Source organism: Polypterus senegalus, chromosome 8, assembly GCF_016835505.1.
Source record: "Polypterus senegalus isolate Bchr_013 chromosome 8, ASM1683550v1, whole genome shotgun sequence".
In the NCBI taxonomy this organism is placed as follows: Eukaryota; Metazoa; Chordata; class Cladistia; order Polypteriformes; family Polypteridae; genus Polypterus; species Polypterus senegalus.
The window spans coordinates 54,965,352-54,978,160 of NC_053161.1; the positions used below are offsets into that span (position 1 = coordinate 54,965,352).

The 12,809-nt window shown below is 40.5% G+C and overlaps 1 protein-coding gene across 1 annotated transcript in view; it reads right to left on the minus strand.

Moving 5' to 3' along the window:
• Positions 1-1,418: 1,418 nt before the first annotated feature.
• The window catches only part of gtse1 (G-2 and S-phase expressed 1), a 38,468-nt gene continuing 27,077 nt past the window's right edge, over positions 1,419-12,809 (minus strand). Inside the window, exons 10-12 of the mRNA XM_039761095.1 lie at positions 7,336-7,549; positions 6,940-7,038; positions 1,419-1,630 (exon numbers count right to left, since the gene is read on the minus strand). Of these exons, the coding sequence (XP_039617029.1) occupies positions 1,541-1,630; positions 6,940-7,038; positions 7,336-7,549 (403 nt within the window). The 3' untranslated portion in view covers positions 1,419-1,540. The remainder of the gene's footprint in view (positions 1,631-6,939; positions 7,039-7,335; positions 7,550-12,809) is intronic.

The window sequence follows — 12,809 nt, forward strand, 5'->3', positions numbered from 1 at the left end:
GTCATATACAAATGACTTTCAGTGTTCATATGAGGACTGGAATATCTTAAAACTTGTAGATGACTAGTCACATGCTACTGTTTTATATAAGTTGATCAGTCATTGTTTTCACACCTAAATATGTCTAAAAACCAAGACTATGGCTGTAGATTTGATGTTCTCATCAGTGTCCCATTCTAGTATAAAGGGAATGATGATCACTTATGAAGTCTATTTACCGTATATACTCGCAAATATACTCATCAGGGCTTGATTTTGCCATATAATTTCGTCATATAAGTCGAATGTGGAAAACGCACGCTATTAGCCCAAGAGATTATGATATGCTAATGCCCACCTGAGAGAGTAACCACAGAGCAGACTGCCTTTTGTTTTCCCTATGTATTGTGCCTACGTGACCACACAGTAATACCCAAACTATTCCGAAGCGACATTTTTCCAGATTTGTGTTTTTGTATCTCACACCCTCATACACCTTTACCGTAAGAGCATTTCTTATCTACAATGGAGCATTCGATAAGAAGAAAATATGAAGTTGGTTTTAAATTAAGTCATTGAAGTGGAAAAAGAAATTGATAAGTACGCTACTTCAACAAAATTTGATGCGTCTGAGAAACTGACGTAAGATTGGAGTAGAAAAGAAGATGTAAAAGTAAAAATTAAGTGTCGCATTTTTGAATGGGCGTATAAATTGGGGTCTGATTTTTTGATCGATTTTTCAGGTTTCAAGACCTGACATACGTGAGTATATACGGTAAATACACCAGGACAGAATTTATATGCGATTATGGTAGTTTTTAAGACAGGTGAACCTTTCATCCTAATTTCCAAGCCCTTCAGATACTCAATACAGTCAGCGTTTCTAATCTGGACACTATACTTCAGTAAACAATGCCATTCCAAAGAAAAAGGGGAAAATGTCAGATTTACTTTGTGTGACAAAGACAAAATGCTACTTTGGTGCTGCTATTAAATACAAGTATATGGATCATTCTAAATATAATGCCTTTTATTTTTTTTACAATTTATCAGCACTACTTATAACGAAAGGTTAGATATAGATTCTTCCTTTCTATAGTAATTCTACATGTTGACAAATACATTTAAAGTATTTGTTTTTAATTTATTACCATTGTTAAAATGTTTAGTTGTGGCAAAAATTTGGTCATTTTAAAATTTATTAAATATTTAGACACCACATTTTATTTAGCAATATTATGAATGCACAGAAAACTAAAAAAAAAATAAAAAATCAACCAAATTAAAACAAACTTAAGTTTAAAACTACTGTAGCAGTATCAATTGTATAAACAAGCCAAGTACCAAACAAGAATACATGTAAAATGTGCAATTTTTAGTTGCTAATATAAAAATTAACTAACTCTGAAAAAGCAATTACATTCTCTTAACAGTGCTGCATTTATTTCATTTTTACTTCAATTTTTTTTTTTTTTTAAATAACATTTTAATGTTTCATAGCTTTATAACAAATAAAGTCATCTTTTATTAGTACACACACTTTTGACACATCAGTGTATCCCTAAAATGTGAAATGTATTAAAGGAGATTCCAGCACATTCTTCTTTTCCTCTGGACTCAAACTTATAAGAGGGGAACTCAAGTCAATTAACTGAAATAGAAAATAGAAATAATAAAAGATGTTACATAAGAAAAAATAATCTGACTGTGAATTAAGACTCAAGGTTGCTGTTATTGCCCAAAACACAATTCTAACCTCTTTTTTCTTTAAACACTTTTACCCATAAACTATTGCCAGAGTGGACATTTTACTAGGTTCTTGTGAAGTAACAAGTTGCAAAAATCAATGACATTATCATGTGACAAATAATGCCATTTAAAGCAGGTAGACTGGTGCCAATGGTCTGTGTGTCTGTAGGTGTGCAAAATTGGTAGGACTTTGAGAACACAGTACTATAATGGGCACCAGAAACACTAAAGAATTAAAGCGTTGCTCTGGTTTTGATACACAGCTCTATCATAGGTGCATCAAGAATGGATGTCACTCAAAAAAAAAACAAAAAAAACTCGGGAAGCTTTTGTCAGAACCAAAGGTTATGCTGAACTGTGAATGGTCTACAATCAATCAGCTAATGCATTACAACAGCAATCTACAAAAATAAACACTCCTTATCTTGTCACAGAGGGGATATGGTATGTAATAGCAGAAAAGTCTCCTGAGTTAGGACAAATGATAAAATATTGCATAATCTGATGAAACAAAGTTCCTGTTGAGTTACTGTAATGTGAACAGAAATGTATAAATCAACGGACCGTTTTAGTAAAAGTACATACAAGGCAAGCTAATGGCAACAGTATAATAGTGTAGGTCATGGTTGTCAAACTCAGATGCTGGAGGGCCACCGAGCCCGTCTTTAAAACATGCATCTTCATACAGGACTGAAGTCTGCCTAAATGTTAATTCTGTTACAAGTTATTATTGTAAGCAGGTGTTAATTTCTGGACCTTGTTATTAAGGTTTGCCCTCTTTTGATCATCTCCATGACATAACTATTCTCCCTACAAGGCTTGACTCTCAAAAAATTTCAGGTTGTGCTGAAAACCACCTGTCAAGGATCCCGCAGTCTTCATCTGATGATTAGGAAGAGTTTGACAGTACCAGTACCAAGAACTGTGGTAGACAGTAAAACTTTAGAGACCTTCTAAATTATTTTGAAGGAATTAAGTGAGCAGTATTGATGAGCTTCATTGGGCTAAAAGGCTTTTATTTTCCCTGTCAAACCTGGTCTAATGACCTATTGAGTCCTGACTGTTTGAGCATGAAAGATCTCTGTTCTAAGGAGCCAATGTGACGTTTGCAGTGCTGGTATGTATTAAAGTTTCTACAGTTTCTACCACCTCTGCTGTGAGCCTGAAATAACAAGGACCAATTTGCCTTAAGTGTTTTGAGCTCCACAAAATCTTAATTAGTAATGATATTTAATCTTTAAAAAAGCCTGTTCTAATGTTTACTTTGATGTTTATTTAGTTAAGTCCTGTGAGCATATATTCAGCAAGGACTTTTACATAACTATTCAAACTGAAGAAACTGTACTACATTCATGTTCCAGCAAATCTAATCAATTCTGATAAGAAAATAGGGGACCAAGCTGCTATCATACAGATGAACCTAACGACGCATATATGCAGAGTATGGGTTTCAAACTGCAGTATTTAAGACTGGCCTGGGCAAAATACATTAGAAATAAATAAGCCACCACCCTATCGTAGTGGAGGGGTTTGTGTGTCCCAATGATCCTAAGGAGCTCTGTTTTCAGGGGCTTTATCCCCCTGGTAGTTTCACCTAAGGCAAACTGGTCCTAGGTGAGGTACGAGACAAAGAGTGGTTCAGAAAACCTCCTATGTTGATTAAGAAATTTGGTTGGCATTTTCTCTTGCACAGATGCAGGTCACCAGGGCCGCCCTCTGAAGCCAGGCCTGGAGGTGGGGCTCGATGGCGAGTGCCTGGTGGCTGGGCCTACTCCCATGGGGCTCAGCCAGGCACAGCCTGAAGAGGCAACATGGGTCTCCCTTCCCATGGGCTCACCACCTGTAGAAGGGGGTCAAGGAAGTAGGATGCAGTGTGAGTCAGGTGATGGCCAAAGGCAGGGACCTTGGCGGTAAAATCCTCAGCTACAGAAGCTGGCTCTTGGGATGTGGAATGTCACTTCTCTGAAGGGGAAGGAGCCTGAGCTAGTGTGCAAGGTTCCAGCTAGATATAGTCTGGCTCACCTCGACGCACAGCGTGGACTCTGGAACCAATCTCCTTGAGAGGGGCTGGACTCCCTACCACTCTGGAGTTGCCCTCAGTGAGAGGGGCCGAGCAGGTGTGGGCATACTTATTGCCTCCTGACTTGGAGCCTGTTCATTGGGGTTCACCCCGGTAGACGAGAGGGTAGCCTCACTCCGACTTCAGGTGGGGGGACGGGTCCTAACTATTGTTTGCACGTATGCGCCGAAGAGCAGTCTGGAGAAGCCACCCTTTTTGGAGTTCCTGGAGGGGGTGCCAGAGGGCACACCTGCTGGGGACTCCCTTGTTCTGCTGGGAGACTTCAATGCTCACGTGGGCAATGACAATGAGACCTGGAAGGGCATGATTGGGAGGAATGCCAACACCCCCGATCTGAACCCGAGTGGCGTTTTGTTGTTGGACTTCTGTGCTCGTCACGGATTGTCCATAATGAACACCTAGTTCAGGCATAGGGGTGTCCATATGTGCACCTGGCACCAGGACACCCTAGCCTCAGTTCGATGATCAACTTTGTGGCCGTGTTGTTGGATTTGCGGCCACATGTCTTGGACATTCGGGCGAACAGAGGGGCGGAGCCGTCAACTGATCATCACTTGGTAATGAGTTGGCTTTGATGATGTGAGAGGATGCTGGTCAGGCCTGGTAGGCCCAAACGTATTGTGAGGGTCTGCTGGGAACATCTGGCAGAGTCCCCTGTCAGAAGTACTGGTAGCTTCAACTCCCACCTGCGGCAGAACCCTTATGTCCTGTGGGACTCCAGAGGCAGCTAATAGGTACCGGCAGGCCAAGCGGAATGGCGAGGCAAAAAATTTGGGCATGGGAGGAGTTTGGGGAGGCCATGGAGGAAGACTTCCGGATGGCTTTGAGGAGATTCTGGTCCACCATCCAGCGTCTCAGGATGGGGACGCGGTGTAGTGTCAACACAGTGAATGGTGGGGATGGTGCGCTGCTTACTGCGACTCAGGATGTTGGGGTCGGTGGGGGGAGTACTTCGAAGACCTCCTCAATCCCACTAACATGCCTTCCAATGAGAAAGCAGAGCCTGGGGAGTCTGAGGTGGGTTTTCCCATCTCTGGGACTGAGGTCGCCGACGTGGTCAAAAAACTCCTTGGTGTTTAGGGCCCAAAGGGTGGATGAGATACGCCCAGAGTTCCTCAAGGCTCTGGATGTTGTAGGACTGTCTTGATACACCTATGCAACATCACATGGACATCGGGGACAGTGTCTCTGGATTGGCAGACCAGGGTGGTGGTCCCCCGCTTTAAGAAAGGGGGCCGGAGGGCGTGTTCCAACTACAGAAGGATCACACTCCTCAGCCTCCCTGGAAAAGTCTATTTGGGGTGTCCTGGAGAGGAGGGTCAGTCGGATAGTTGAACCTCGGATTCAGGAGGAACAGTGTGGTTTTTGTCAGATTAGTGGACCAACTCTACACCTTTGGCAGGGTCCAGGAAGGTGCATGGGAGAATGCTCAACCAGTCTACATGTGTTTTGTGGAGTTGTAAAAGGCATTTGATCATGTCCCTCGGGGAGTCCTGTGGGGGGTGCTCCAGGAGTATGAGGTACCGGACCCCCTGATAACGGCTGTTCGGTCCCTGTACAACCAGTGTCACAGCTTGGTCCGCATTGTCAGCATTAAGTCAAACCCGTTTCTGGTGAGAGTTGGACTCCGCCAGGGCTGCCCTTTGTCACCGATTTTGTTCATAACTTTTATGGACGGAATTTCGAGGCGCCAGCCAGGGTGTTGAGGGGGTCCAGTTTGGTGGGCTCAGGATTAGGTCACTGCTTTTTGCAGATGATGTTGTCCTGTTTGCTTCATCAGGCTGTGATCTTCAGCTCTCACTGGATCGGTTTGTTGCTGAGCATGAAGCGGCTGGGATGGGAATCTGCACCTCCAAATACGAGACCATGGTCCTCAGCCGGAAAAAGGTGGAGTGCCCTCTCACGTTTGGGAGTGAGATTCTGTCCCAAGAGGAGGAGTTCAAGTATCTCGGTGTCTTGTTCACGAGTGAGGGAAGAATGGAGCAGGAGATCGACAGGTGGATCTGTGAAGCATCCGCAGTGATGCGGGCTCTGCATCGGTCTGTTGTTGTGAAAAAGGAGCCAAGCCAAAAGGCAAAGCTCTCAATTTACCAGTCAATCTAGGTTCCTACCCTCACCTGTGGTCATGAGCTGTGGGTAGTGACCGAAAGAACGACATCGCAAATACTAGCGGCTGAAAGGAGTTTCCTTAGCAGGATGTCTGGGCTTTCCCTTAAAGACAGGGTGAGAAGCTCAGTCATCCGGGAGGAGCTCAGAGTAGAGCCACTGCTCCTCTGCATCGAGAGGAGTCAGATGAAGTGGCTCGGGCATCTGATCAGGATGCCTCCCTGGTGAGGTGTTCGGGCACGTCTAACCGGAAGGAGGCCCCAGGACATGTTGGAGGGACTACGTCTCTCGGCTGGCCTGGGAACAACTTGGGATTCACCTGGAAGAGCTAGTAGAAGTGTCCAGGGATAGGGAAGTCTGGGCATCTCTGCTCAAGCTGCTTTCCCCAAGACCCAATCTCGGATAAGCGGAGGAGGATGGATAGATAAATTGACTGATAAAATACATCAGATTTCTATTATTGAAATGCATTAGATTTTGTACCACTGTGTATCAGAAACTTACTGAACTACACAGCAAAGAGAAATATGAGGGATACATTAATTCCTGACTATGTTATTCATCAATGTAAACTTTTACTTCCTATTTCTCATAAGGCAAGATTCTGCAAACCCACTGATAGAATATCTGGGATACTTTCAGCCCGATTCAAATGATAAAACAGCATGTAATGTAGTGCCTGGTCAGTTACTTTTGTGTATTGATTTTTTCCATTCATTTACTTTTCATTCTTCTCTCCTTGGTGAGGCAGCAGTAGCAATTCGCTGACCTGGAACTTTCTGAAAATAACCAGATGTTCCGAGGATAGTCAAGAGTTATAATCATTCTGCTGTGTCCTGGATCTGCCCATAGGAGCCCGCCCAAATCCACCCAGTGTGCTTTTCCCTTTCAAAAAAGGACATTTTAACTATGTATCCAAACCACTCATATTGGCTAATCTCAAACGGGAGAAACAGTAAGTTTATTCAGAAGTATTGACAAGCTTCAGTTAATTGTGGATTGCATCAAACAAAGAACTGTCTTACCTGTACTTCAGCAGGTGAATTTGAGAGATCTATGAGTGGAACATCTTCAGTCTGAGAGACTTGTGGCTTTGACTCCACTTCAATATCAATCAACAAAACCTGCAGTGGAACAGTATTCACAAGCATATAATTGCAAATCAAGCGAGAAAGAGTTTGACTTTAAATGTACAGATCAGATCTGAAAATGAATGCATTCTTATACAATACACCTGGAGAGAAAATAGGCCTGTTCAGTAAGGAAAAAAAAATCTAAACGCATGGCAGAATAAAATATATGCACACTTGACTGGCTAAGCTAATCGATTTACAAATGTTTGTAAATGCTTTAAAAACACATTTTTTTATGCATTTACTTGTTGCTCATTTTCACAAAGTATACAGTGTAAATCTGGTTACCTCTTGCTTTTCATGCTGAACAACTGTATTAGGAAGAGCACCATTATCAAGCAATGGTGCAACCTCAGATTGGACCTTGGAGTTTTTTTCACATGCATCACTCTTTTCGTCTTCTGAAGAGAAATTCAGAGAACAAGGAAAACAGTGATCACTGGCAGGCTGCAGATTAGAATCACTCTGAACTTCAAGCTGACTTTCATCTTCTTGTTGGGAGCTGTAGTTCAAATGTAAAACATAAAACAGTGTTTAAGAGAAAATACAGTTTTCCAAGTTCATATTTTATGATTACATATATAAACACACAGTCACAGTTTGCACACTATACACACATTTAAAATAAAAAAAGCTTCTTACGCTGTTTTTCCTTCCAAAAACATTTCTAGGTTTTGTGCTGTTCCTATCAGCCCCAACATTTTAATTTATGCCATTTAATATAGCCTAATCTAAACTATGTAAAATCTCTGCCAAGGTAAATCCAAAATTTGCCTATCGTAATGTAACGAATACATTTGATAGGCTAATGTTTAATTGAATCAAGTCAATTCATTCCACTTTTGGGCACACTGTTTGGCACTGAGCAGAAAGCCAGCACATTTCAGAGGACACATGGTGCTCATGGATTAAGGAAATCAGCAGCTGGGACCCCATCAATATTCTGCATTCAAAGGGATTTCACAGGCAGAAAGTCTGTTTCAAAAACACTAATAAAAATGAAAAGAAAAAAAAAAGCATCACCATTTATTAAGTCAATTTCAAATTGCAAATACAAAAATGGACAATGCTATTTTCTTACTTTCAGCTTTGGAAGAAAATGTTACAACTTTTGTTGGGCTACTCTTTGAATATTTCTTTTCAGCTTTATTTATAACAACATTTTAGCAAAGCAGCTTACTAAAATTTCATTCTGGACCATTAACTTGGTACTGTGGCCGACTACATCTTTTTTGCTAAAATCAAACCGTGAAAGTTAATGACTTTGTCTGTATAACATACTGTCCTCTAAGCTGTGTTTTCACATCTTTAGTATACATAAAAGTAGAAAATATAGGAATAAAAATTAGGGGGAAAAAAACAATTTTACAAAAATAACTACTTGGGCATTCTTGCATTTAACAATTGCTTCTTTCAATGTGGGCATTTAGCACTGGGGTCAATATCATGACAGAGGTCATTCCTTCAAGCTACACAGTGAAAATGGTTATCTTGGCTATGGATTTATATAGCACCTACCCTAACTTTCTAATATGAAGTTCATTTCTATGTACTGTCTAAAGGGTGATTATCAATGCTTGGGTCTAAGTCTAAAAGCTATATATACTCAGCAAAAAAAGAAACATCCTCTGACTTATAACTGTTTTTGCTTTCAGTAAACTTAATGTGTAAATATTTGTATGAACACTAAAAGAGTCAACACCATAAGACATAAACTAAAAATATTTCACAATGTGTCCCTGAATGAAGGGAGGCTCAAAATCAAAAGTACCAGTCAGTATCTGGTGTGGCCACCAGCTGCTTGAAGTACTGCAGTGCATCTCCTCCTCATGGACTGGACCAGATTTGTCAGTTCTTGCTGTGAGATGTTACCCCACTCTTCCACCAAGGCACCTGCAAGTTCCTGGACATTTCTGGGGGGGAATGGCCCTAGCCCTCACCCTGCGATCCAACAGGTCCCAGACGTGCTCAATGGGATTGAGACCTGGGCTCTTCCATTGCGAGGATGATCAGCTGTCCTTCCTGTCTCCCTGTAGTGCTGTCTTAGGCGTCTCATATGGCAATTTATTGCCCTAGCCACATCAGCAGTCCTCATGCCTCCCTGCAGCATGCCTAATGCACGTTCACGCAGATGAGCAGGGACCCTGGGCATCTTTCTTTGGGTGTTTTTCACAGTCGGTAGACAAGTCTCTTTAGTGTCCTGCGTTTTTAGAACTGTGACCTTAAATGCCTACTTTCTGTAAGCTGTTAAGGTCTTAACGACCATTCCACAGGTGCATGTTAATTAATTGATTATGGTTAATTGAACATGCATGGAAAACATTGTTTAAACCCTTTATAATGAAGATCTGTAAAGTTATTTGGATTTTTAAAACATTATTGTTGAAATACGCAGTCCGGAAAAAGGGACATTTCTTTTTTTGCTGAGTATATATATATATAGCAGAATACCCGTGCTTCGCAGTGGAGAAGTAGTGTTTTAAAGAAGGTACGAAAAAGAAAATGAAAAATTTTAAAAATAACGTAACATGATTGTTAATGTAATTGTTTTGTCACTGTTATGAGTGTCGCTGTGATATATATATATATATAGAAAAATACCGTGCTTACATGATTGCAATGATGTCATGTGTTAAAGAAGTTATGAAAAGAAAAGGAAACATTTTAAAATAATGTAACATGATTGTCAAAGTAATTGTTTTGTGTATTTGGTGGCAGCGTCACAAAGTTGTTTTCGGTAGCTGCATCAGAAAATGTACCACGACGTCTGACACGCCTCCTTTTTACTGTTTTCTCACAGCTTGGATTGCTGCTGTCATATATATATATACACACACACACACATACACACATATATATATAATATACATATATATATACACATACATATCTTCATATCTATATACATATCTACACACACAAATTATATATATATGTGTGTATGTATGTATGTATGTATGTGTGTGTGTGTGTGTGTGTGTGTATATATATATATATATACATATACTTGTGTGTATGTTTGTATGTGTCTATATGTGTGTGTATAGCTTTGGTCACTGAGTGCAAGGGAAAAATAATGAAATATAGTCTATAAGTTATTAAACAGTAAAACATTAACGTTTTAAGAAGTACAGGTACATTGAGCACTACTGGAGTGGTTGCGGGTAAACTACATTTTAAAGACTGTGTAACAAAACAGGTAAGTAACTAACAGCAGCTAAAATGTATATGGATCATCTCTCGGTAGTAGATCCCTTTTGAAAGGCGCTACACGACGGCTGTGGTATAGAAATTACATTTTCTATGTGAACGTTCAAATTTGTGCCTCTGGTAATGTGCCTTACCGGCAATTAAAGAAAATTATTTTTGTGTCCTCTGCCGTGTTAAGAGAGAAAGGCTTTGGTTTGGGATAAAAGGAAAAAGGTGTAAAGAAAGGAAAGTTGCCTTTTTCTTTTATATAGTATAGAGAGATGTGTTCGCTGACGTTATGATCGCCTTTTGGGACAGTCGCGTGGGTCTTGTGTAGACTGGTGAGACGTCCCGCCATTAATCGGCTGTGATGGCACTGTGAGTCCTCCACTCGTATGCGTGTGTTCATAATCCGAGCTGAGGACCTGATAATCGTATACGTGCAAAAGAAAGTGTGAATCGCCTTAATATTATTTTGCCGTGGTGTAGAAAAGGGGTCCCGTGTTTGCACTTGTCTGGGCTATAGCTCAGGGGGCGGATGAAAAAAATTAAAAGTGCTCACTTTGACTTAAGGCAGAAGCGCAGTCAGCGTCTCAAAGGCGGCACAGCTATGCACGCGCTGGCTGCTCGACTTTTGCTGGGCAGGAGACCCAGTTTTGCAGACACGTTCATGATATCAAAAGTCTCAGCGCTTTTGGAGGTCATTCATATATTATATATATAGCAAAATACCCGCCTACGCAGCGGAGAAGTAGTGTGTTAAAGAAGTAATGAAAAAGAAAAGGAAACATTTTAATAATAACGTAACATGATTGACATTGTCATGAGTGTTGCTATCATATATATTCCTGCCTAAATAAGTCACCCTGCTTGCTCTTACTTTTTACCGTTCATTTAATCATGGCTAGTGGCGGAAAAATTATAAAATGGAAGGAGGATGGCTTTACCAAAACAATTATTGATGGCGAATCGATTATTCATAAAGCTTGAATTGGTGATCTGTTTTTCTGTGTTAACCTCATATTTTTCATACTTCTTCTCAAACTAAGGTGGTGCGAGGGTAAAATGAATCGGGATGCGCTGATCAATGTAATCGGTGTACCAGGAAATCATGCATTGACAAAAGCTCCCTTTGCTTGTAATGCAAAGTGTGATTAAATGCATTATTTTTCAACGCGTTATGGAGCACATGCATCGAAGCTTCTCAGCTGTGCTTGTGCTAAGAAAAGGAAAGATTTTAAAAATAGCGTAACACGCTTGTCAATGTGACCTTTTGTAAGTAGTGCCTGGAGGATTCAGTGTGTTGAAACTCTAGAGACAGTGTGTATTAACTTGAGGTAAATGGGAGGGGAGATGATGACGTGACTCCCCCACCCGCCTTAACTGTCAATCCCCCACAAACACAGTCTCTCGGAATTTGCATAAGCACACCCCTTCACCTACAATTTTAACTTAGTTACAAAGTGATCAAAACTCTCGTTTATATCCCGCGCCCTCTCATTAAACTTGTATCCCGCATTACCTGTGGGCATGTGAAACGCCAGCGGTAGCCTGTCTATGAACTTAATTTAAAGTTTAGGTTTACACCTTGCTTTCTTTCCGAGGTAGCAGCACTCATAAATATGGTAGTATATGCCACTCGCCGCTTTTATTGTTTCGCTGCCTTCTCAATTATATAATGCATGTTTTCTTAAGCGCTTTTTGTAGGTCTTCCTGGTTTTCTACGCACTGCGTTGACAGTCAGTTCACGCGGATTACGTGGGAGGCGTGATGATGTCACACGAAACTCCGCCCCCTACGTCTTTACAGCTCTACTCCATTACAGTTAATGGAGAAAATACCTTCCAGTTATGACCATTAGGCGTAGAATTTCGAAATGAAACCTGTCCAACTTTTGTAAGTAAGCTGTAAGGAATGAGCCTGCCAAATTTCAGCCTTCTACCTACACGGGAAGTTGGAGAATGAGTGAGTGAGTGAGTGAGTGAGTGAGTGAGTGAGTGAATGACTGAGTGAATGACTGAGTGAATGACTGAGTGAATGACTGAGTGAATGACTGAGTGAATGACTGAGTGAATGACTGAGTGAATGACTGAGTGAATGACTGAGTGAATGACTGAGTGAGGTCTTTGCCTTTTATTAGTAGAGATATATATAATTTTTTTTTACATTTTATTGTAATCAATCCATACAAATTGATCAATTTTTACAAAAAATAGGATTGAAAAATCAACCCCTACCCCTGAGAAAGAGAACATGGCCAATGGAATAAAACTTAAATATAGTAAAAACTAGCAGAATACCCGCGCTTCGCAGCGGAGAAGTAGTGTTTTAAAGAAGGTAAAAAAGAAAAGGAAAATTTTTTAAAATAACGTAACATGATTGTTAATGTAATTGTTTTGTCATTGATATGAGTGTTGTTCTCATATCTATCTATATATATATTTCTCTATCTATATATATATATATACCAGCTTGGCAGCGGAGAAGTAGTGTGTTAAGAAGGAAGAGAAAGAAAAGGAAACATTTTAAAAATAATGTAACATGATTGTCAAAGTAATTGTTTTGTGTATTTG